Source organism: Carassius auratus, chromosome 36, assembly GCF_003368295.1.
Source record: "Carassius auratus strain Wakin chromosome 36, ASM336829v1, whole genome shotgun sequence".
NCBI classification, from domain to species: domain Eukaryota; kingdom Metazoa; phylum Chordata; class Actinopteri; order Cypriniformes; family Cyprinidae; genus Carassius; species Carassius auratus.
Window position 1 is genome coordinate 15,248,656 of NC_039278.1, and position 25,818 is coordinate 15,274,473.

At 34.5% G+C, this 25,818-nt stretch overlaps 1 protein-coding gene and 1 pseudogene across 2 annotated transcripts in view; both read right to left on the reverse strand.

Moving 5' to 3' along the window:
• The window catches only part of LOC113055644 (echinoderm microtubule-associated protein-like 6), a 50,421-nt pseudogene extending 39,471 nt beyond the window's left edge, over positions 1 to 10,950 (reverse strand).
• A 1,931-nt stretch (positions 10,951 to 12,881) lies between these two features.
• The window catches only part of LOC113055388 (spectrin beta chain, non-erythrocytic 1), a 90,034-nt gene continuing 77,097 nt past the window's right edge, over positions 12,882 to 25,818 (reverse strand). For both annotated transcript variants that reach the window (XM_026221671.1, XM_026221672.1), the window contains 7 exons: positions 24,899 to 25,095; positions 23,956 to 24,059; positions 22,907 to 22,961; positions 19,743 to 19,951; positions 16,784 to 16,957; positions 16,665 to 16,707; positions 12,882 to 14,112 (listed from right to left, as the gene is read on the reverse strand). In XM_026221671.1, coding sequence (XP_026077456.1) covers positions 13,894 to 14,112; positions 16,665 to 16,707; positions 16,784 to 16,957; positions 19,743 to 19,951; positions 22,907 to 22,961; positions 23,956 to 24,059; positions 24,899 to 25,095 — 1,001 coding nt within the window. In that variant the 3' untranslated portion in view covers positions 12,882 to 13,893. The remainder of the gene's footprint in view (positions 14,113 to 16,664; positions 16,708 to 16,783; positions 16,958 to 19,742; positions 19,952 to 22,906; positions 22,962 to 23,955; positions 24,060 to 24,898; positions 25,096 to 25,818) is intronic.

The window sequence follows — 25,818 nt, forward strand, 5'->3', positions numbered from 1 at the left end:
AATAAACATGAACTGAAATAAAATAAAATAATTGTTTTAATTTTTTTTCAGCTAGTTGCCAAGGCAACATTTCTTATTTTAATTTAGTTCGGGAATAATCGACAATGATTTAATTATATTATATTATATTATATTATATTATATTATATTATATACATTTATATATATAAAAACTAAAACATTAATGTTAATTAATGTTAAAACATTAATAAAACATACTAGAATCTCAATGATACAAACTTACTAAATATTAGGGGTGTAACAATATATTGTGTCAAAATATAATCGCAATACAAAAATGCAACAATATGTATCATGGATAGTTCAACCAAAAATGAACGTTTAGGTGTTTTTTTTTACATAAAAAACAATGGTCAAGGCATCAAAAATAGTAAACCCAGAAGCGTACCAATTGAGCTTCCATGTTACTTAAAGGTGCCATATGCAAAAATTGAGGTAAAAATATCCATAACATGACCTACACGCATCAAAAGAATGAGAAGAAATAAGGGCGATGATGTCATAAAAAAAATGTCAAGTTATAGTGCTGCAGAGATATCAACCTTAATTAGCATTAGCATTACTAGCCCCGGCCCGACAGGTGTCGTAATACCAGTTTCGGCCATGGGAGGCGGTATGCGGGCAACATAACCACCAGCCAACCTGCAATACACGAATAACTCGCACGGCTTGTGGGCGTGTACTTGAACCTGATGTCAATTGTGTGGAAAGTACAGCCCACTACTTCATTTCAGTTCAGGGAAGAGAGCGTCACCCGCTACAGGGAAACAACCGCGCTCGCAAACACAAATCAAATCCGATAAGAAAAGGAGCTGAACCAGAGTAAACATCGGCACTGCTTTCAATCGCTGGAGAAAACCGATGGACCTGAAAGAAATGAGGTTCCACTCCGAACTTGCAACATTTCTTTTGGATTGGTAAGTAAGATGCTGTTAGTATTTCGCTAGAAGTTTGTTTTATATGTTTGTGTATTTGTTTTCGGGAAGTTATAACATGGAAATTGTATCGAAGGCTGTTCGATAAACGTGCTAATGTTAGTGATGGCTAACCGTAGCTGCGTTTGATAATTAGCTAGCTATAACTTACCCATTGTTTTATTTCATAAGTAACCTGCTCTGTCTAGTCTGTTGGTCTCCGTGTCCTCTTTGCTTCTGTGCGTGAGAAAATTGATGTGTGGCGTGAAAGCGTGTGAAAAGAGTCAATTGCGTGTGTCTCACAGTGAATGCTTGAGAGTTGGCAGCTCTGGTTACGTTGGTTGGCGCTAGCTTTGATCAGCTGTCTGATGTTTACCAATGATGTTGACAGAATGCTGTCTGTCAAAATAATTTAATTCAAATAATGTGTATATACAACTCAAAATGTAATATGAACAAAACGAATAGGAACATATTGACTGGTAAAGGTGAAGGGGAGTAGCTTGAAGATGTCATGTTTCAATATCACTTGACATCACCCAACGTTCCTCTGGAGGCAAAACGTCCTCTTAGGCTTCGGCTATGGCTGTAGTGTTGTTGTGAAGGTAGGGGCGGAGCATAGAGACTATGCCGTTTCTCGTTTGTTACTCTAGAGTAGACCAATTCACTTTATTGAGGCATACTGCCCCCATCTGGTATGGAATGTGGAGTATGACTTGATTTTTTTTGCCAGACATGACAGATGGCACCTTTAATTATGATTAATAAATTAAAAATAAACTTAGCAATAAAAAAAGAGAGCCGTGCAGGAAGTCATTATACTGACTGAGGAATCATAGGACTCACCTGGCCGTCAGCGTTGAAGGCTAGACAGGCCACACCGTGAGTGTGAACGTCTCTCAGGATGGACACGGTGGTCAGTGCATACGAGTCCCACACACAGATATACGGGTCCTTCCCAACCTGACCTGTGGCCACCTGGATCTTATCAGGATGCAGTGCTAGACTGAGGACAGAAGAGACACACACTGTAAGTTACAAATAAAGACAGAGTAGAGTAGAGTAGAGTAGAGTAAAGTAGTGTAGAGTAGAGAAGAGATAAATAGAGTAGAGTAGAGAAGAGCAGAGAAGAATTGAGTAGAGTAGAGCAGAGAAGGAGTAGAGTAGAGTAAAGAAGAGAAGAGATAAATAGAGTAGAGTAGAATAGAGTAGAGTAGAGTAGAGTAGAGTAGAGTAGAGTAGAGAAGAGTAGAGTAGAGTAGAGTAGAGAAGAGTAGAGTAGAGTAGAGAAGGAGTAGAGAAGAGAAGAGATAAATAGAGTAGAGTAGAATAGAGAAGAGTAGAGTAGAGTAGAGTATAGTATAGTAGAGTAGAGTAGAGTAGAGTAGACAAGGAGTAGAGTAGAGTAGAGAAGAGAAGAGATAAATAGAGTAGAGTAGAATAGAGTAGAGTAGAGTAGAGTAGAGTAGAGTAGAGTAGAGTAGAGTAGAGAAGTGAAGAGTAGAGAAGGAGTAGAGAAGGAGTAGAGTAGAGTAGAGAAGAGATAAATAGAGTAGAGTAGAGAAGAGCAGAGAAGAATTGAGTAGAGAAGAGAATAGAAGAGTAGAATAGAATAGAGAAGAGATGAGTAGAGAAGAGTAGAGTAGTGTAGAGAAGTGAAGAGTAGAGAAGGAGTAGAGAAGGAGTAGAGTAGAGTAGAGTAGAGTAGAGTAGAGAAGTGAAGAGTAGAGAAGGAGTAGAGAAGGAGTAGAGTAGAGTAGAGAAGAGAAGAGATAAATAGAGTAGAGTAGAGAAGAGCAGAGAAGAATTGAGTAGAGTAGAGAAGAGAAGAGTAGAGTAGTTTAGAGAAGAGAAGAGATAAATAGAGTAGAGTAGAGAAGAGCAGAGAAGAATTGAGTAGAGTAGAGAAGAGAAGAGTAGAGAAGAGCAGAGAAGAATTGAGTAGAGAAGAGAATAGAAGAGTAGAATAGAATAGAGAAGAGATGAGTAGAGAAGAGTAGAGTAGTGTAGAGAAGAGAAGAGAAGAGAAGAGTAGAGTACATTAAACAAAAACGTTTAACAAAATAAATTGTGAGAAATCAATTTAATCTCATTTAGTTAATTTAGTTGCCAAGGCAACATTTCTAACTTTCTTTCTTTGTTTCATTTTGTTTTTCATCTAATATTTCAGTTACCGAAAAAGTAATTGAAATTTTTTCAGTTACCAAAAACGACTTCTAAATAGCTTCTATAAGTTATTTCTATTTATGTTTTTTTATATATATATATTTTGATTGTTTTATTTATTTATTTTTATTATTAATTTTTTGTTGGTTAGTTTTTCCGTCTAAAAATTTTATTTAATATTATTACCTAAATAGACTTTGAATAGTTTTAGTGAACAATAACATTACTGCTAAAAACACAGCTTTACCATGTTTATTGCTTTACTAAATCTAATGCATGATAATGGTGTCATTACAGCAGATGGGGAATGCAGTGCCACAGTGAATTACTGTAAGAGAGTGAGTGACATTCACTTCAGTCCATTAGAGCGCTGATATTAGCATCTTCATCACCTGCCAGATTTGCTCAAGATACCAAAGTCAGATATCTCAATATAAACTCAATAATTTCTCATCAAATTTTCTGCATGTATCTCATCTCACACTATTTGACACACATAATAACCGCAAAACATCTAGTAAACACCTAGCATACTCAGATCACCTTAGCAACAGTATTGAACCACCCTGGCAACCGAAAAGAAATAGCTAGCATCAAGGTCACAAGCTTTGCACAAGCAATCACTCAAAAGATAAAGTTGCTAGCTAAATGGATCTCTCTCCTTAACAAGACACGTGAGTTTAATTATTAGTGTACAAATCACTATGAGCACTAGTATTAGTGAAAGTTGACTTGACTTTCCGTTTATAGATGCACATTACAGAGAGACCTGCTAAACGAGGCGATGGGACTCTTTGAGACAATTAACACTAATTACCAAATCCATCATCTGCAGGCTCAGCCTAAAACAAGGCACCACGGCATCCCATAATTCAGCACATATCCTGTGACTCTTGCTTCGGAGAATGTAACCTGTGTTCTAACTCTAACCAAGCAGTTAAACTTCATTATAAACAGACATGATAGTTGTATCAGAGCAATCAGTCTGTTGAGGATCTGGGCAAGATGATAATTGCTGTGAATGGAATCGGATGACAAGAATAGCATCCCACCCTCGGGCACAAACAGAGCCGGCCACATTAGAGAAAATGTAAACGGGACTACGTATCGTTAAATCTGCTTGGCTTTCTGTCACAACACAGTCCACATAACAAATGTTCATGCAAACACGACTAAAACGCTAGATGCAAAGTATACACCATAATTTTGAATTATTTTTCAGTCTATGATCAATACAAAATACATCTTTCACGCTCACTCAGATAAAATATTATTAAATTTAGTATGCATTTGAATTAAATATAAAATACACATGCATCTTGGACTATAAACAAACTAATAAACTTAATGTTATGCAAATAAATAAATAAATAAACTAAAACTAAATAAATGAAAAAAGGGAATAGTATACCATTATTTATATGCATATGCATGCATTTACAATAGAGGAACTTAATGTTATGTAAATAAATAAACTAAAACTAAATAAATAAAAAAGGGCATAGTATATTATTATTATATGTATATGCATGCATTTACTAAAGAGAAACTTATAAACTGTAAAATAATTAATAAATTAACTTAAACTAAATAAACGTAGCATATTTTGATATTTAATTGCATGCATCTAATTCAAACAAATAAACTGTATGTGATAATAAACATATAAAAACATGGCATAGTTGATTATACACCTCTATTTGATTACTTAAATTATAAAATTATTTTTAAAAATGCATCTATTCAAATTGCTTAGAATCAGCATGAATCTGTTCATTGTGAAAACAATTACATTTATTAAAATTAAAATCTATTAACATGGTGAAAATATGGATAACTTTGCAAACAGCATTATTTATTTAGTTAAAATGTAAGAGATTGTATTTTTTTTGGTGATTTATTGATAAATATTAAAAAAAGGTTGTAAAAACCATTTTTACTCAGAAATTATTTGTGAGTTTCACAATTAATTACAAAGAAATAGCAAGTAACGCACTGAATAATACATGAAATTCTGAAGTATAAAAAAAAACAGTATTTCCTTGTAAAACATACAATTATATTTGTTTTTTTAATTTGAAATATTTATTTTCCAGTGCATTACAGAAATCTGACTTATTTCATTTATGCATGACTAACAAATATGCATCACATTAAATTTATTAGTTTAAGTGAAATATGTTTTGTGCGCTGCTAGAAACACAAGTGTGCTCTTTTATAGGAGTTCACCTGGAGGCAAGAGAGAGAAAAAAAACGCGGTCACTTCCTCACTGTATCCTCCCTTCAGGACAAAAACCGTATAGCTCCACAGAACATGAAAAGGCTTTTTACACAAGGGCTGCCCTCTATTACTGTCATCCTGCTGCCGTCTCTGCATATCAACCCCATTTCATTCCTGAATCAGTATGAGATTGTAAAGCATTGGCGCATTGATCCGTCCGGGAGACGACGGTCTGATAAATGTGTGGATTGAAAGGGTTGCCAACGTTCAGATAGCATCAGGTGTCTCAGACACAAACCGCTTTATCACAGAGGAACAGCTACTGTCAACACAACACGGGAAACAAACACTCTATCGTATGATGGTATAATGATATATAATATACCATCAATGATTATTCAAATACCATGGTATTAATCTGGTACTCTACTTTAAACAATACCATGGAAATTCTATAATAAGAATACAAATACCAGTAATCACTGTGGTACTTGTCCAGGAAAATGATACATTTCCATGGTAAATATCGAAAAAACTGTGATGTTAGTACCATAATCCTTGAAATATGACATTGCTATGGGTATATATTCAAACATGATATTATCATGGTATTAATTGGTGCTGATTGATATATTAATTTACCATGGTATATGCATTAAATTCTGTGGGATTTAAAAGAATACGATGGCATTAGCATGGTAAATGTACAAGAAACACCATGACTTTACCATGGTATATGTATATATATATATATTAGAAAATATGGTATTATCATGGTATTTTGTTATCATGATTGGTGCTGATATATTAATTTACCAAGGTATATGCATTAAATTTCATGCTTAAAAAAAAAAAAAACATTACACATTAAAAAATACACTATTAAAAATATCAACAAAAAAAAAACATGGTATCACCAATTGTCATTTTAATTTACCATTATATTTATATGATACCTTGTAATTTTTTAAAACAATACCATGGCATTACAATGATAAATATGCTAAAAAAAAAAGTGCTATAACCAATGCACACGTACAGAAAAACATATTTTGCTCCAAAAAATTATAAGTAACGTCATATTACCAGGGTACATATTAAAAACCATGGTGTTATCATTGTACTTTGTCACTTACAGCGGTACTAAATGATTACCATGGTACTTACATCAGACCTAGTGCAACTGTAATGGTATTTTCAATGGTATAAGTCCTAAAAAACATGGCTTCATCATGGTACATAATATTCCATGTAATACCATGTACTGAATGATTGCCGTATTAAGTGATGATACTTAAAAGATTACAATTGCATTATCATGGTAATGCCATGATAAATTTATGGTTTTTGATATAAAGAGCATCTTCATACCTAATGATGTCGTCGTTGTGTCCCAAGTAAAACTTCTGTGTGTGTTCTCTGGTGTTGTAAACCACTCCGACTCCAGCCACGAAGTACACGATCTCCTTCCCGGCGGTGTAGTACAGGTTATTCCTGCACTGATGTCCTCTGTATCCATGAATCCACTCCAGTCTCAGCTGACAGCCGGGAGCCGTCTTATCCGCCATGCTCTCAGGATCTGTAACTGTCTAGCAGAGATGTATAAAGTACTAGAGACCAATACTTGAGTAAAAGTACAAGTGCTCTATCAAAAAAGTGACTTGAGTAGAAGTAGAAGTGCTCTTTAAGCACCACACTTAAGTAGAAGTACTAAAGTATTCAACATTTTTGTACTTAAGTATTGCAAGTAGTCTATTTTAAAATTTACTACTCAAGTACTGAAAGTAAAAGTAGAAGTATTGTGTTATGTAGCTATTAAAGAAAGTAGTCAAAAGTTTGAACATATTGTTTTCACTATTTCAAATGATTAACCTAAAGGACAATCACAATTCCTTTGACTGTAACTTATTTTAAACAAAAAACGGTTACTAGGGTTAGTTAGCCCAATTTGCAAATGATGTCATTAATAACTTACCCTCATGTTGTTTCAAACCCGACATCAGAGGGTCATTTAGAATTTTTTGAAGCATTGAAAATACATTTTGGTCCAAAAAAATACCAAAAACTACGACTTTATTCAGCATTGTCTTCTCTTCCGTGTCTGTTGTAAGACATTTAAAAACAAAGCAGTTTGTGATATCTGGTTCGCGAACGAATCATTCGATGTAACCGGATATTTTTGAAACGGTCCACCAAATCGAATTGAATCGTTTTAAACAGTTCGCATCTCCAATAAGCATTAATCCACAGATGAATTAAGCTGTTAACTTGTTTAATGTGTCTGACACTCCCTCCGAGTTAAAACAAACCAATATCCCGGAGTAATTCATTGACTCAAACAGTACACTGACTGAACTGCTGTGAAGAGAGAACTGAAGATGAACACCGAGCCGAGCCTGATATTGACTCGTTCAAGAGTCAAGAACCGTTTCTGTCAGACGCTTCTGATTCGTGAAGCGGGGAGCTGATGATACTGCGCATGTGTGATTTAGCGTGAAGCAAACCGACACACAGAGCGTCTGGAACGAACTGATTCTTTTGGTGATTGATTCTGAACTGATTCTGTGTTAATGTTATGAGCCCAGGTGCAGTAAACGCCAATGACGCCATTGCATCGAGCGCAAAAGAATCGGTGAACTGTTTTCTTCAACTGGTTTATTGAATCGAACTGTCAGAAAGAACTAACGTTACTGGTCATCCGAGAACCGATGCAACCGGTTCTTGACTCGTGAACGAGTCATTATCTGGCTCGGCTCGGTGTTCATTTCTCTCTTCAAAGCAGTTCAGTCAGCACGCGCAGTCTTCTTAATCGCTTGTTTCGCTCAATGATGTGCCAGCTTCATCAAATCTGCCATCTACAGTTCTGGCAGTGGTTTGTAATGGAATGATTCGTAACATTATTAAAATTGTAACGAGTAACGATGCAGCAAATAAAAAAAATATCGGAGTAAAAGTATTAAACTCAGCGAAAATATGTACCGAAGTAAAAGTGGAAGTAGGAGAAAAAAATAATACTCCAGTAAAGTACAGATACCGCCTTTTAGTACTTAAGTAGGGTGATATCAGGTAAAATGGGCCATCAGGTAAAATGGGCCATTTAAGGTTTGGGGGTCCTAGCCCCTCTGGAATTTAGAACCAATGACTACAAAATATTTCAAACTATTGTCATAACTGTGCTTGACAAGTAACAGGTGATTTAATTGGTTTATGGTTGCTATGGTGGGTGGGGTAATAATTCTTATCAAGACTGCACCAGAGAGCTGCATGGTAAGTAGCCTGGCATACCAAATGTAACTAAACTATTATAAGGATGATAAATCTATAAAAAAACAAACATGCACATAAAAAAAATATGCATAATATCTGCCTTGATGGCATCAATCAGAAATAATGTTGTTAGTTTGGTATATGAACATATTTTTTGAAAAAGTGATGTTTTTCTTGGCGGCCCAATTTACCTTAACCCACTCAGGTAAAATGGGCCACATGGTTTCAGCTAAAATGGGCCATCATCTGTGTCACTCACAAACACATATACACATGTGTGTAAATTATATATATATTTACATTTAGCTGACACTTTTATCCAAAGCGACTTACAATTACTATATATACTATATATATATATATATGTCAGAGGTCGCACGCCTCTGGAGCAACTAGAGGTTAAGTGTCTTGCTCAGGGACACATTGGTGGATTTGAACCAAGGGCTCTCACACCAAAGGTGTACAAACATAAAATGTGATCCATGTTCTGCCTGGTTTCATGAGAGCTGTGGTGAAGAGAATGGTATCTGTGATGACGATGGTTTAATTTGCAAAGACTGTGTTTGAAAAAAACTTTCATCACACACACACACACAAATCAGTTATCAGTTATCAATTTTGAATATGCATTTTTGTAATTTGCACATTTTGTTCTAAATATATTGTTCACACACACACACACACACACACACACACACACACAAACACACACGCATACACACCCACACACACACACACAACTGACATCAGTTCACTGACCTATGTTGTTCCAAAATTGACTTTTTTTAATTGCACATTTGAATATGTGGGTTTGCACCCAAAATGTATTTTTTTTTTAATGGCACATATGGATATGTTTTTTTTAATGCAGTTTAAATGTTATGTGGCTATATAAGCAGTTGTTTTGAAATTAAAATTGATGATAAATTACTATTTCCCTTTGCAGTTTGAACGGACCATTTTACCTGAACAGCTGGCCCATTTACCTTAAACTGCTCATGCAAAAAAGTTGGCACAACTGATGTTTCAAGAACTGTAGGGCCTTAATAATTATATTTTATTACATAATTTCAACACAAAATTATCAAAAACAGTCATTATTAATCATAAATACACATGGAATAGGCATATATGGTATTGTATTATTGTCCCAAACGATTTACCAAAAAGTGGCCCAATTTAGCTGATATCACCCTACAGTAGTGAAGTAGTTCTACTTCGTTACTATACATCTCTGCTGTCTAGCATTCACAAAACTGTTATTTAGCCAACTAACAGTGGTGTTTCTACAGGGGCGGGCTCTGTGGAGGTCAAAGACACAATGGTGATGCTTTACTCTCTGTTAGGGTTGCAACCTACAGCCTTTCAGACACCAGTTCAGATCTTTGACCACTGCCACCATTCAACGCCCTCTTGAAGTTCATCCATGCACCATAACTGGAACACAAGCTGGGTCACCTGTACAGAGAAGGGTGTCTGAAGATCCCAACGGGTGCCATGATGAAGCAATCAGGCAACAATGTTGGGAAAACCCTGATAGGCTATTTGGATCCAGATTAAAGGGAATGCAATCAAAGATAGAGTCAGGAGTGGATGACTGCATGAGTTTTTAGAGTATAAAAGCCTTTAAAAGCATACTAAATATTCGCATTATCGTTAAAAACAACTCTAGCAGTTGATATCGGTTTAAATGGGTTTACTACAACCTCGTGCAAGCCGGACACTTTCAACACACTGAGGTCTGGACGTCTTTAAAGGACTGCAGAGACTTCAGGAAACGAACCTCAAAGCCATCGTGCTCTTAATCTTCTCTAAAGGGCGGAAGCCGGCGTGTTCGCCTCCGGGATTTCAGAAAATCTCCCGATTTCAACCGATTTCAGTTGTTTCTCCAACGCCCGGCATCGTGCTAACGATCAGACCTTCCCCCAAAAAGCTTTCTTGCTCTTCAACTACAGCAATCCTCAAGCAAACTCTTCTATTCCTCACCGAATCATCAGAAACCGGCTCTGAGGCGCAAAAACCCTCTCACGTGAGAGGAACGAGCCGAGCGAGCTGGTTCTGTGGATTAATCCCTTCCACCGCGAACTTGGCGCAGTATTGGGGAGTGAAGGCGCTTTGGGTTGAGTTATTGGCGTAGTATTTTGGAGAATATGATTTCTGGTTTCTAGAAAGCCATTCGGCTTGGTTACTACGACGCCTTGTGGCCCGTTTCCGTTACTCAGGGAAAGCTGCGCCGCGCATGGAATCATGGGACTGGTAGTTCTAAATGATACCCCGCGACCGCACAGCCGTTCGAAATGACTTCAAATACCATGGGCACCCAGCATTCGCTGTCCAACGTGCTGAATATACGGGTCTTCGGCCAACAACATTCTTTGAGAGACGTTTTGCTATTATATTATATATTATATTATATTATATTATATTATATTATATTATATTATATTATCATCAACACATACATGTTGTATTATTTTGTAAACAACAATATGTATGGAGATACCAAAAGTATATTAAAAAGCCCTATTCAATCGTTTAAATTGTTTTAATTTAATTTATTAAAATTAAATACAATTATTATACATTTTGATAATAATCACATCATTTAATTATATTCATGATTATTAAATCAATCTTGTAATTAAATAAACTTTATATACCTTTACATATTTATAACTTTACATATATTTCTTTATTTATAATTATATCAAACAGTTATTTAAATTTTTAATTATTCGAATTGTATTGATTCGTAGATTTAGAATTCACTTAGAATACTCAAATACATGCATATATTATTATTTAAATAAATAAAAACATTTAATGTTTATATATATATATATATATATATATATATATATATATATATATATATATATATATATATATATATATATATATAAAACATAAAAATATTTAAAAAACAATACATATATGTATTTAAGTATTCTAAGTGAATTCTACGTCTACGAATCACGTAGGATGAAATTACATTTTAACAAACATGCTGAAAGGTTGCTATTGTTTATACAAATATTATTGGATTTTAAAGGATTCCTGCTTGATTCCGGTTGGATTTCGAATTACAAATTTCCATTAGCAATGCATTAACATCACAATATTTTGAGTAGTAAAAAATAACTTGCACACTGTAATTCTGTGCTGGCAGCTGGATGAGGGACATGTTTTTTTACTCTGTGAGTGGACATGTTCAAGGTCACGAAGAGGATGCTGCGAAGGGCATCCCCCAGTGGAAGGAAATCCCGAAACCACTGATGCTGCTTTAAACAGAATCACGTGACTGAAGAGCTCAGCGCATCTGAATACATGAATAAGGGCGTGGTTTGATTCCGGCATGGGCGGGGACATAACCGCAGACAACAGACATTTCAAAGTTTAATCAACATTATTGCTAGAGAAACTTAAGCAGTGGACATTTAACCACAGAAATAACTTGATTTCCTGTTACAGCATTCACATCAATGCATGAGTACAAAAAGCCTTCGTGATGTTTAATTATCAGTATTTTGTTTATAAAAACACTTAAAAATGTGCTGTAGAATGTATTTAGAGTAAAATGTCAGGGTTGCACTGCACACACACATGGTCTCAGTGTCTCGGTTTGGAGTGACTTTAAGTAAAATCTGATTTAATTACACTAATGATCTGATTACTGGAGGACTATTAACAAATGCACTGGAATATATAAAATAAACTGTTTTCCTTTTGGAAAGCAACCCATATTTAGCCTTCTGTTGCCTACATACAAGGTTTATCCTAATAGGTGTGCTATTTTAATGTCATTATTAATTAAGCATTTAATGTCATCTTTTTATTGATGTTTATGCAACTAAACACTTCATTACAGCAACACACTCATTGGAAAGAAAAAAAAAAACAATCTTGGGAGATTAGGGAGATCTCCCTAATTGTTTCTCCTATAGACCATCCATCTATGAGACTTGGATGGAGACTTTTGTGTTGTTAAGGTTTTTGAAAGAAGTCTCTTCTGCTCATCAAGGCTGCATTTATGTGATAAAAATACAGTAAAAATGTGAAATATTATTACAATTTAAATAAGATGTTTTCTATGTGAATATACTGTAAAATGTAATTTATTTCTGTGATGTAATGTTACATTTTCAGCATTATTCCTCCAGTCTTCAGTGTCACATGATCTTCAGAAATCATTCTAATATACTGTGAAAACAGCTTCATATTTTAGTGGATCTATATTCTTTGATGACTTTGATGATCAATTTAATGCACACCAGAACGACATGACACAAGTGTAATGTTTAAAAGCATTTAATGACATTGCACATATTTAACAGGGCAGGAAGGTTAAAGTCTACAGGTGCAGTTTCATACATCTGAGCGCTCAGGACGCCAGGATTTCATTCCTATTATGAAGCTTTTGATTGTGCAGTAGATGAAAATCTCATTACAGTAGAGACCGTGATGGAGGGGGTGCGCACTATGTATCAAAGAGCAGGAGAGCGGGATGAAGCCCAAACGAGAAAACAAAGAGAAATAAAGAGAATGCTCAGTGCTAAAGCCCACAAGCAAGAAACCATATTCATATTTTTTTTGTATTTTGTTTATATTTTTTTTTAGCTGGAGTTACGTTAAATGTTCCACTGTTCACTTAACATTGATGCTTTAAAGTGTTTATAATACATCTAGTTTTTATACTCTTTTGTACTAGAATTATTTGAAACATATATTATGATAAAACCCAAGAGAAATGACAATCAAACGAAACGAAAAAACGAAAAGCAAACATTGTGTACGCGTTTGGTACGACCCACCTTGATTTGATCACATTACACAAGTCTACAAGGCCGATGTTAATCTACGTTCATAATAGTTGATCAGCTTATAGTCGTTAAAAGGCAAATCTGACGTTAACGTGGAATTGTATGGGTTTATCGTTTCGAAGCATCACTGTCAACGAAGAGAGACTCTCGTAAAGCCTCATAAAAATTGAGGAAATGTTTTAAATATCCAGACCCCTCGACGACACACGGTTACAAAAAACGAGAGATAGCAATAGTCAGAATTCAAAATCAAACACGATAGAAACGGAAGAGCGTAAAAAAAACGGCATTCGAATCGCCGGCGTTCCCGAATCGCGACACACTCTTGATTTTCCTTGCGTTTTGTACAACTTTGGACCCAATTCGCAGGGCTTTCAGGCACAGAGTGTGACGTCTTTGTGAGCTTTGCATGCTGGGATATCACTGGAGGAGGTGGGCGGACACAAACGGAAAGGGAATGAGCGGAATCGAATGTTTCGGAATTCTACTGCTTCTTCTTGCTGAAGAGACTGAAGCGCTTCTCCTTGTCCTTCTCGCGCTTGCCGGGGCTGGATTCGGTCGTCAGGGAGACGGTTGCCGGGAGCGTGTGGGCGCGGCTGGAGGCGGGGGTGCTCTGGTTGCTAGGCGTGATCTCGGACTTCTCGGAGGACGAGGAGCCGCTTCCGGCGTTCTGTATGGCCTGGATCCATGTGTTCATCTCCTCCTGCAAACATCACACACACAGTCACGAACACATCTGGATGTGTTTATACACACACACTGTGCTACACAAACACTGGAACAAAGTGTGTTGAAACAAGGCAAGTAACACAATGAATTAAACATGAGATTTTGAAGTAGAAAAACTAAAATAGTAATATTTATTTTATTTACAACTTCAAATGTTTTTCTTTTTTTAACCGCTGAATTTTTTTTCTGAGGCAATGCCATACAAAAAAAAAAACAAATTTTTTGTCAAATACTGAAATTAAATTCTTAATCCGAACAGGTGTAATTCTAAGTATCATTAAATTATTTTAAAGTTTATAATATTATTCAATATTTTTAACCTGTTAACTGCCACTCACATTTTTTAACATAGACTTGAAAGTGCATGATCCAAACCTAAATTTGTACAAATTTCATGTTAAATCAATGTTTGATTTTAAAATGGGTTTCAAAGGATGCATTTTGAAATTTTTATGTTTTCAAGTGATATATAATTTCTGATTATTTCTAAAGTGTGATAGAGAAACAGGTCAGAACTCCTGTTGTGATGTAGGTTTTTGAGGTGGACTCTTGCCATGAATTAGTCTATTACAAAAAGATTGGTAATATATCTATTTAGGAGTCTTAGACCTTTCCAACGATATATAGTTTGTCATGATTAGATTCGGATTTAATTGTAATATAGTGAAGTAAACATAGGCGTCCCACTGAGGGGCCGGGTGGCAGTTAACAGGTTAATTACTTTTTATATTTACAATATTTTAGTTTAAGTTTCAGTAATTTTGTAATATATATATATTTTTTAATTATTTCTATAGCCTTATTTTTTCTATTCACCTTATTCATTTGTTTCAGTTTAGCTTTTAGTAATTTTGTAATGTAATAATGGCAGTTAAAAAAAAAAATTCTATATACTATATTGTTATTTTTAAATTAATTCCATTTAATTTAGTTTAACTTTAAATACTTTCATAATGTGATTTTGCCATTTAATTTGCTATTTATTTCTATATGTTTTATTGTAATTTATTCTAGTTGATTTATCAATTTCAGTTTTATTTTTAGTAATTTTAGTACTTTAAGTTGAACATATTTTATTTTAAAGTAAATATTTTTTTATTTAAATTTGGTTTAATATTAATGATTGATTTTATTTCAGCTCAATTTTTAATTACCAGGAATTATATGTAATAAAATGAAATAAACATTGCAAAATTCCATCTTTCCATCCATCCATCTATCTTTCCATCATTCCATCTATCATCCATCTATCATCCATCCACCCATCTATCCATCTTTCCATCCATCTATCCATCCATTTTTCCATCCATCTATCATCTATCTATCCATCCATCCATCCATCCATCTATCATCTATCCATCCATCCATCTATCCATCCATCCATCCATCTTTCCATCCATCTATCATCTATCCATCCATCCATCCATCGTCCATCTTTCCATCCATCTATCATCTATCCATCCATCTATCCATCCATCCATCCATCTTTCCATCCATCCATCCATCTTTCCATCCATCTATCATCTATCCATCCATCCATCATCTATCCATCCATCATCTATCCATCCATCCATCCATCCATCCATCCATCCATCTATCCATCCATCCATCTTTCCATCCATCTATCATCTATCAATCCATCCATCCATCCATCCATCTTTCCATCCATCTATCATCTATCCATCCATCTATCATCTATCCATCCATCCATCCATCTATCCATCCATCCATCCATCTTTCCATCCATCTATCATCTATCCATCCATCCATCTTTCCATCCATCCATCTATCCATCCATCCATCCATCTATCCATCCATCTTTCCATCCATCTATCACCAATCCATCCATCCATCCATCTATCATCTATCAATCCATCCATCCATCCATCCATCTTTCCATCCATCTATCATCTATCCATCCATCTATCATCTATCCATCCATCCATCTATCCATCCATCCATCCATCTTTCCATCCATCTATCATCTATCCATCCATCCATCTTTCCATCTTTCCATCCATCCATCTATCCATCCATCCATCCATCTATCCATCCATCTTTCCATCCATCTATCACCAATCCATCCATCCATCCATCTATCATCTATCCATCCATCCATCCATCCATCTATCCATCCATCCATCCATCCATCCATCCATCCTCCAACCAATCTTTTTTCATCCATCTACCCATCCATCCGTCCATCCATCCGTCCATCCATCCATCGCTGCCAAGTGCAGATGAATTACATATTTGATGATAAAATCTAATAATGTGAAGTTAATAGATTGAGGGTTGAATTGAATTGAAAATCTATAATTAATTCATTAATTCAGGCATCAGCCGTGTTCACTCTTGTTTAGTTTTAATCAGTTTTGTCCTACGAAGGTCCAGTTTCTCATGAAGCACAAGACGACGCCGCTAAACGCCGCTATGTGCCAAAATAAACCATGAACTCCAATCATCAGCTCTCGGTGTAATATTGCTGGAGTTACGCTGAAGTGATTATGATAAAAGCAGACTTACGTCATCTTTGGCTTGGAAGAGATACTCGTTTCCATCAGTAACTCTGTGAGGAGGAAGAAGAGCTTCAGTCACAGCAGAACAACTTCATTAACATCGATCTGATCTCCTCCTGATCTCACCTGAGCTTGAAGACGTGCTTCTTCTTCTTGTAGTCGACGGCCACCTCGCACACGGCCTCCTTCAGGCTAATGGGGATCTCGCTGTGGTACGGGACGCCCTGCGCCGCGCTCTTGTTGTCTTTGTAGAAGCCCATCTCGTGGTTATTGATGACGCAGTAGACGTTATGCCAGGATCTGACGAGACACACACACACACACACACACACACATCAGGACTGTCTGCACCAGGTTACACACGTGATGAGATGAAGATTATGTTTCCACGAGTCTCCCTTATTTCCAGATGTTCAGGGAAAGTATTATCAGCGAGGTTCAGAATGAACACCAATGCCAAATATAATAATAATATATGAGTCTCACTGATTTAAGCCATCTAAATCTTTATTTATGTTGAAAACTGTTGTGCTGCTTCATATTTTTGTGGAAACTGTGATATATTAAATTTTTCTGGATTATTCGATGAATAGAAATATATATATATATTTAATTATATTAAATAAAAAATGTATATTGTCCATTTTTATGTTCAAGTTTAGGCATTTTGTTCTGTTTCTGTTAGTAAATATATATAAATATATACAGTACATGCAATTGTTACAAAAAAAAAATCTCTCTCTTTCTTAATATATATATATATATATATATGTATATGTATGTATATATATATGTATATGTATGTATATATATATATATGTATGTATATATGATATATATATATATGTATGTATATATATATATATATATATATATATATATATATATATATATATTAGTGCTGTCAATCGATTAAAAAAAATTAACTAATTAATCGCACAATTTTTTAAAATTAATCGCGATTAATCGCAATTAAAAGACTGAAACTTTTTGGATATGTAAATGTAAAATGTAAATAATTAATGTAAACTCAAGACAAAGAAACTATTTAAATTCAAAATATGATTGTTTATTGGAATTTTTGTTTAACTTGTAACACAGATTTTCTCATGTAAACAACATACCTGCAATAAACCATCAATATCCTCCAAATTAACTGTTGGCTTGAAAGCCATATTTATTACAGAAATAAAAACACAGGCATGTAAGTACCATTTGAATTTCAAAACAATCAATGCCAATAAAAAACAAAAATGATTTCCATGTTGAATTCTAAGTGGACTGCAAAAAAATTCCAAAGTATAGTCATTGCCAGTGCTTTAAGTGGGCCAGTACGCACCAGTACTCAGTACCGCCACTTCCAAATATAGCTCTTGAGCGTACCGCCACCTCTCCGTGCGCCCAGAACGTGCTTGTAGCGTACCGGTACGCTCATTTGGACATCTGTTTTAATAGAGGTTTTAATCTTTTACCTGCACTGCCGATTTTCAGAGCGCCCTTCACAATGCGAGCTTCCTAATTCATCCCACCCAGAGCAGAAACTACATTACCCATTCACCCTTAAGTTATACAAGTGAATAGCGCATGTGTCGCTTTTCCCACTGTTAAATGTCAACAACTCAACGTGGCCGGAGAAGGTGTGTGAAACTCGTTGTGAGTTATACTAAAGCAAAATCTTGAGTATTTATTGTCTGATAAACATTAAAAACTGTCTGCGGAGGTTGAGTCGTCCTGCAGCCCCCGCTGGCTGTTCATTGGCTGCAGCATCTTTTTTCTAAGTTCTAAAAAAATACCGTAGACGGCAAGGCACAAATTTAGATATTCATTTATCTAATTAATCTATAGCCTATGCACAAAGACAATATGATCTTTTTGTCCCCTTTTGGTTTTAAAGCTTGATGAAGAGAGAGAGCGCAAGTTGCTGCAGCTGAGGAGGACAGTGATGCACGCGCACAGGAGTGATTGACAGTTCGCGGCACTGTGTACAAAAAATACTCCGCTACACAATTATTTACGCACTGTTAGAGTCATTGTTTTTTTTTTTTTTTTAAACAATGACATTTGAGTTCATGATTTTAATGTTGCTGTTTCTTGTGGCAGACTAAATGAAGAGTAATGTTTCTTGTGGCAGACTGAAGAGTAATCCGGCAGAGTTTTATACTGAAACTTTCCGTCTAAAAGTCCTTCCTTGGTCTTATCCATATTTCTTTGCACGTTGAACACACATAGGCCACAACTGGAAATAAAAAAAAAAACTGCAACCGCGTTAATTGCGTTATTTTTTTTTAACGCGTTAAATATTTCAAATTAATCGAATGCGTTAACGCGCTAATTTTGACAGCACTAATATATATATGTATATATATATATATATATATATATATATATATATATATATATATATATATGTATATATATATATATGTATATATATATATATATATATGTATATATATATATATATATATGTATATATATATGTATATATATATATATGTATGTATATATATATATGTATATATATATATATATATATATATATATATATATATATATATATATATATATAACTAATATAAAAAAGTTAGTAGTTTTACTTATTTTGGTACATCAAGTGAAACTAAATTAAAATGAGAAATGTTGTTTGAGAAATGATTACTTTTATTTTATTTTATATCAGCTTACAATTTTTTTATGGTTTTAGTAAGTTAAAAAAAATATATTTTAATTTTGTATTTTCCATTTTTATTTTTTTATTTTATTTTAAGTTACAGTTGTATTAATTCTGTTGTGCATATATAAACAATAACTAATAATTTTGAATAGTTTTTAAATAGCACCTTCTTGTAAAAACCTACACCAATCTTTTATTTTATATTTTTAATTCACAAAATTTTAATTACAGAGTAAAATATTTTTTTTTAAAGCATTTTCATGAAAGCAAATTTTTCTCATAAAAACATTCTATATATAGCCATATAAAAGTGTCACTTTTTCATGTCAATAACTTGAATAGTTTTTGCATTTTTCCTTTAGATGTGAAAGTGTAGTCTGATGTTTGATGGTTTTGTGGTTATTATCAGACCTGCTGGAGGCTTTCTTGTTGTGTCCCTCCCACTCGTGTTTTCGGTGCAGGAATCCCTCCAGCTGCGCAGACAGCGTCTCCTGACCCTTCGCTGGAAGTGTGTTGGACTGACTGCCTTTGACCCGTCTGTCTGCGCTCGGAGACGGGGCGGGACTCGGCTCCTTCGAGCTCCTCTCAGCCACTCCGTTCATCTCGCCGTCCACTCCATCCTGCAAACACACCAGCATCAGTCACACACACACACACTTCACTGAGCTGCAGAGTCAGTCACACGCCATCAGTTCTGAAAGAGTTAAACAGAAACACTGGCTGATCCAGAGATGAGAAGCGAAGAAAGTCAACATGAACTCAATATCAAATCTGTTTACACTGCAAAAAATGATTTATTGTTTGTTTGTTTTCCAGTAGAAATATGGAGAATTCTTAAATCAAAATGCATTTTCTTTAAATAATTGTTTTTAAATTTTAAGTCTGAAAAAGATATTAAAATGAAGTGAGTTTCTATTAAAAACAAGAAAACATTTTGTTAAATAAAAAACGTTTCTCTTTGAACCAAGTTCAATTTTTTTAAAATTTTACTACATTTTTCTGAAAACAACAACACAACAATATCTTTATATACCATTTATATATATATATATATTTTTTTGATTAGTATCAAACAAATGCATGTCATTTATTAATATTAAAAAAAACATTTATATTTATTCTTGTTTTAAGCATAAAGTCGCTAAATTTTTCTGAAAATATAAAAACCAAAAATGCATATAATTAAAAAAAATACAAAAATATTTCATTAAATACATTTTCATATATTTAGATTAGTATCAAGCTAATGTGAACACATTAATATTATAATACACTATTATATTCACATTCATAAATACATTTAATATATTAAGATGAGTTAAAAACAAATAATGTGTCAAAGTCACTTCATTTTGATAATTTTTTTTCTGAAAACAGGACTTAATATCTTTATTATTTCGCATCTCAAGTAAATATACCTTGATTTAAGATCTGCATTGCAAAACAAGACAAAAACAAACAAACTTTTTTTGCATGTGACCATGCAGGCTATTAATATTATTAATGGCAGATAATATTCTAAATGCATCATACTGCAGAATTAACAAGGGTTTAAATGCATTTCATGTTGACTTTAGAGATAAAAAAAGATCATGCAGGGTGTAAAACTATCGATCTACGTCCACCGCAGAAGGCCAGGAAACATCGTAGATGTCTGAAACTCACTCGTATGCTGATGATGTAAAAACATCATGCTTAAAGCGACAGCACACAGAATTCACTCCAGATGCGTTACTGTACCGCAAAACCCGTCTGACGCGACCGTCCTGCTCCGCTAAAACAGCTCAGGAACTCAAACACAACCGCTTTAGCCCCGCGTTACTCAAATCTGTGCTTAAAAACCTTCACAGCTCTTATAAGGAGCCAGGGTTAGATGCATTTAAACATCACGTCTCAGGACATACAACATACAATCTGTGGAGAAAAACCGCTTCATTTATTGTTAGTGAACTAGTGGATACCACACGGATAACAGAGATACTGGAAGTACACAACAGACCCGTCATACTACAGACGTTTTCATGGTAAATCAGCTCAAACAAACACAAAAAATCAACTCTATTGGACGTTTTTTGGACTCTAAACACAACGACAGTTTCACAAGCTCACATCGCAAACACTACAAACGAAACCAAACTATTAAAATCATGGCAGATCATTTGCAAAGGTTTAAATATCAAAACTGTTGTCTTAAAGCAATGCTGTCGGTTCACACATACTGTCTAGTAAAACTGAAAATAAAATCAAGAGGAGGAAGCATGCTTCACTTTTACAGTAAATAACAGAGCTTACTGTAATGCAATCTATAAAGCACCATTTCACTAGTTACACTACAAAAAATCATGTTCTTCTTCAGTTTTATCATCTCGTTTTCCTGCATTAATATATAAATATATTCTTAAATCAAGATATATTTACTTGAGAAGCAACATGTCTTCAGATATGATGTCTTTTTGTCTGAATAATTGGTGATTAACATATTAAAATATGTAAAATATATGAACTAATCTTAATATATCAATTGTATTTCAGTTTTAAAATACATTATAAAGTTATATATAAAAGTATACATAAATGTTACTTAATATTATAAATATGTATTTATGATAGCTATATATATATATATATATATATATATACAATCTATTTAAAAAAATATTTTTAGTAGCATGTTACACTTCAAATATTAATATAAATATATTTTTCAAAATAATTAATACAAATATCATTTATATTAATAGATTTTTTTTCAATGAATTATAGTTTATATATATATATATATATATATATATATATATATATATATATATATATATATATATATATATATATAAATAAATAAATTTTGTTGCTTGGAGGCCAGAAAATAATCTAAATTTAAAGGGAAGACCAGATAAAAAAACATATATTTTAATCATTTTTATTTATTTATTTTTTTTACATTTTTTCTAGTTTTAAGGGTAAGGTCACTTAATATATATAAATATAAAAAAACCTATATATATATTTATTTATTTATTTTTTATTTATTTATTTTTTTCGATTGTGAAAATGTAATCTTATGCCATTTTGCTACTCTACTCAAGTAAATGTATCTTGATTTAAGGATGTTGAGATATTTGTAATACTGAGGAAGAACATTATTTTTTTGCATTTTATATGTTCCTGTTTTTCTAATGCATAATCAGTAAATTGTTCCACCTCAAAAAAGACCATTTAGACACTTTAGACATGAAATAACTTCTTTTTTTTGTATGGAGGCATTGATGTAAGTGATTTCCTTTCGTGCACATGTAAGGTTTCTGCTCGTATAAACTAGTAATGAACCGAAACATGTCATCATCACTCCTCACTTATCTGGTGTATCTTCTGAAGGCACATCATGTCCACAGAACACCTTCAGAAAGTCCACTGACAACCTCCAACGATTCTGACACAGCTGACAAACATGTGTGTATCACGCCAGCTGGGGTCATCAGAGAGCATCATGGGAAGCCTCAGTGTCCCTGACCGCTGGTTCGTGGTGTCTGCTGACTGCTAGTGTATTGTGGGTAGGTACAGGAGCGGTAACTAACCCGTGGAGAGTCCTGGTCTGATGGCAGTCCGTTCTGGGCAATCTGCTCTCCTTCTCTGTGAACACACACACACACACACACACACACACAACTTCACATCACCTGCATCAGTTTCAAATTCATTGACAGTGCTGCCTCTAAATAATGCATATTTCTTAATCAATACTGTAATTATTTACGATTTGATTTCCACTAGTTTGTGTAAATCTCACTTCTCTCATTATGTCATACTAGCATCTATAGTATCGTTTAGCACTGAACTGTGCAAAAAAACATTCTGGTTAACTGTAAAATATCTGTAAAATATTTTGTAGAAATATCTGCATATTTGATATTAATTCTTAAATATATTTAATATACTAATATAAGTATATATGTACTTATATTAGTTTTATAATAAATATTTGATCTAAATGTATCAAACATTTAAAAAAATATATTATTAAAATAATACAATTTATATTAATATATACACACACATTTTATACTACTCTTAATATATTAAATGTATAATAAATAAAATAATAGAATATTAAATATAATTTTTTAATGCAAATATTTTATATATATTAATACATTAGATTTTTTATAATAATTTAACTTATTTTAATATTAATTGGACTTAATGTAATTATGATTTAGTAAAAATAACACTATTTATTAAAATAATAAATTATATGTATTTATATTCATTTAATACAAAATATTAAATCTATGTACATTAAAAAATTATTAGATTAAATTATTTGAAACAAAATAACACACTTAATATATTAATAAATATAATAATAATTTATTTGACTAAAATAACACATTTTATATATTCATATAAAGATATTATTCAATACTCTATTTAAAAACAGTGTTTAAACAAACCTAAACATCAGAACATGAAGCTGTATGGAGTGTGTACTAAAACACATTAACTGATGTGTGACATGCAGGTGTGTGTGTGTGTGTGTTTGTGTGTGTTTGTGTGTGTATGTGTGCATGTGTGTGTGTTTGCGTGTGTGTGTGTGCATGCATGTGTGTGTGTGTGAAGTGTTCACCTCTGCTGTGTTTCTGCGTCCTGCTCCTGAACCGGTTCTGGTGTGGGTGGTTTCCTCCTCCTCTCTTCCTCCTCTTGCTGTCTTCTCACTTCCAATAACTCCAACTACAGAATCAACAGAGAAGTGCAACAAACAGAGACCTGGTGAAATCCTACTGACACACACACACACACACACACACACACACACACACACACACGTGCACGCACACTGGTACAAACATACACACACACAGGTAAACAGACACACACACTCTCTCTCTCTCTCTCTCACACACACACACTCTCTCTCTCTCTCTCTCTCTCCCTCTCTCTCACACATACACACTCTCTCTCTCTCTCTCACACACACACTCTCTCCCTCTCTCTCTCTCACACACACACACTCTCTCTCTCTCTCTCTCTCTCACACACACACACACACTCTCTCTCTCTCTCTCTCTCTCCCTCTCTCTCACACATACACACTCTCTCTCTCTCTCTCACACACACTCTCTCTCTCTCTCTCTCTCTCACACACACACACACACTCTCTCTCTCTCTCTCTCTCTCCCTCTCTCTCACACATACACACTCTCTCTCTCTCTCTCACACACACACTCTCTCCCTCTCTCTCTCTCACACACACACACACTCTCTCTCTCTCTCTCTCTCTCACACACACACACACACTCTCTCTCTCTCTCTCTCTCTCTCTCTCCTTCTCTCTCACACATACACACTCTCTCTCTCTCTCTCACACACACACACTCTCTCCCTCTCTCTCTCTCACACACACACACACACTCTCCCTCTCTCTCTCTCACACACACACACACACTCTCCCTCTCTCTCTCTCTCTTACTCTCCCTCTCTCTCTCTCACACACACTCTCCCTCTCCCTCTCTCTCTTACACTCCCTCTCTCTCTCTCCCTCACACACACACACACACTCTCTCTCTCACCGTGGTCAGTCGCTCCAGCGCCGAGAAGCGTTCCTCCCAGGTGGCGGCTGACTTCTCGAAGGCTTCGTGTCGTTTGATCAGCTTCTCCACCTCGTCCACGCTCTGTCCCATCTCTCTGCTGGACAGATAGGGCTCCTGTCCCAGCAGCCACGCCTCTGCCACGCCGGCGTCACGTGAAAACTGGTGCACTTCCAGAACTGCACACACACACACACACACAGGCCAGGAGAAAGGAGAAGTCAGCCTCAATCATTTACAGCTCAGGCTGCACACATCCTTTTAAACACTTCCCATTACAAGGTCAGAAATGAGTCAATCAGAGCTGCAAAGCATCATGGGAGGAGACAGGGCCGGCTCTACACATTTAGAGCCCCCCCCACCCCAAATAAACAGAATTTAAAACAAATATGCTTCTTAATCTTTTTTTATTTACAACATTATTGTATATTTTTACTCATACAGTACCGATCAAACGTTTGGAGACATTACTATTTAAATGTTTTTGAAAGAAGTTCATCAAGGCTGCATTTATTTGATTAAAAATACAGAAAAAAACTGTAATATTGTGAAATATTATTACAATCTAAAATAACGGTTTTCTGTGTGAATATCCGTTAAACTGTAATTTATTTCTGTGATGCGCAGCTGGATTTTCAGCATCATTCCTCCAGTCTTCTGCTTCACATTTATTTTATAACCTGTGATAATATTTGTTGATATTTAAAATTTTTTTTTTTTATATCAATATAAGTCTATCACTTTTTATCAATTTAACACATCCTTGCTATATTTATTCATGCATTTTTAATGTTTTTTTACTAACATAATACATTTAATATAAATAAAAAATATTATTTATATTGGAAAATTGTATTAATTTACATTATTTTTATCCTAATCTTTAAAAAGCGGAGAAAACA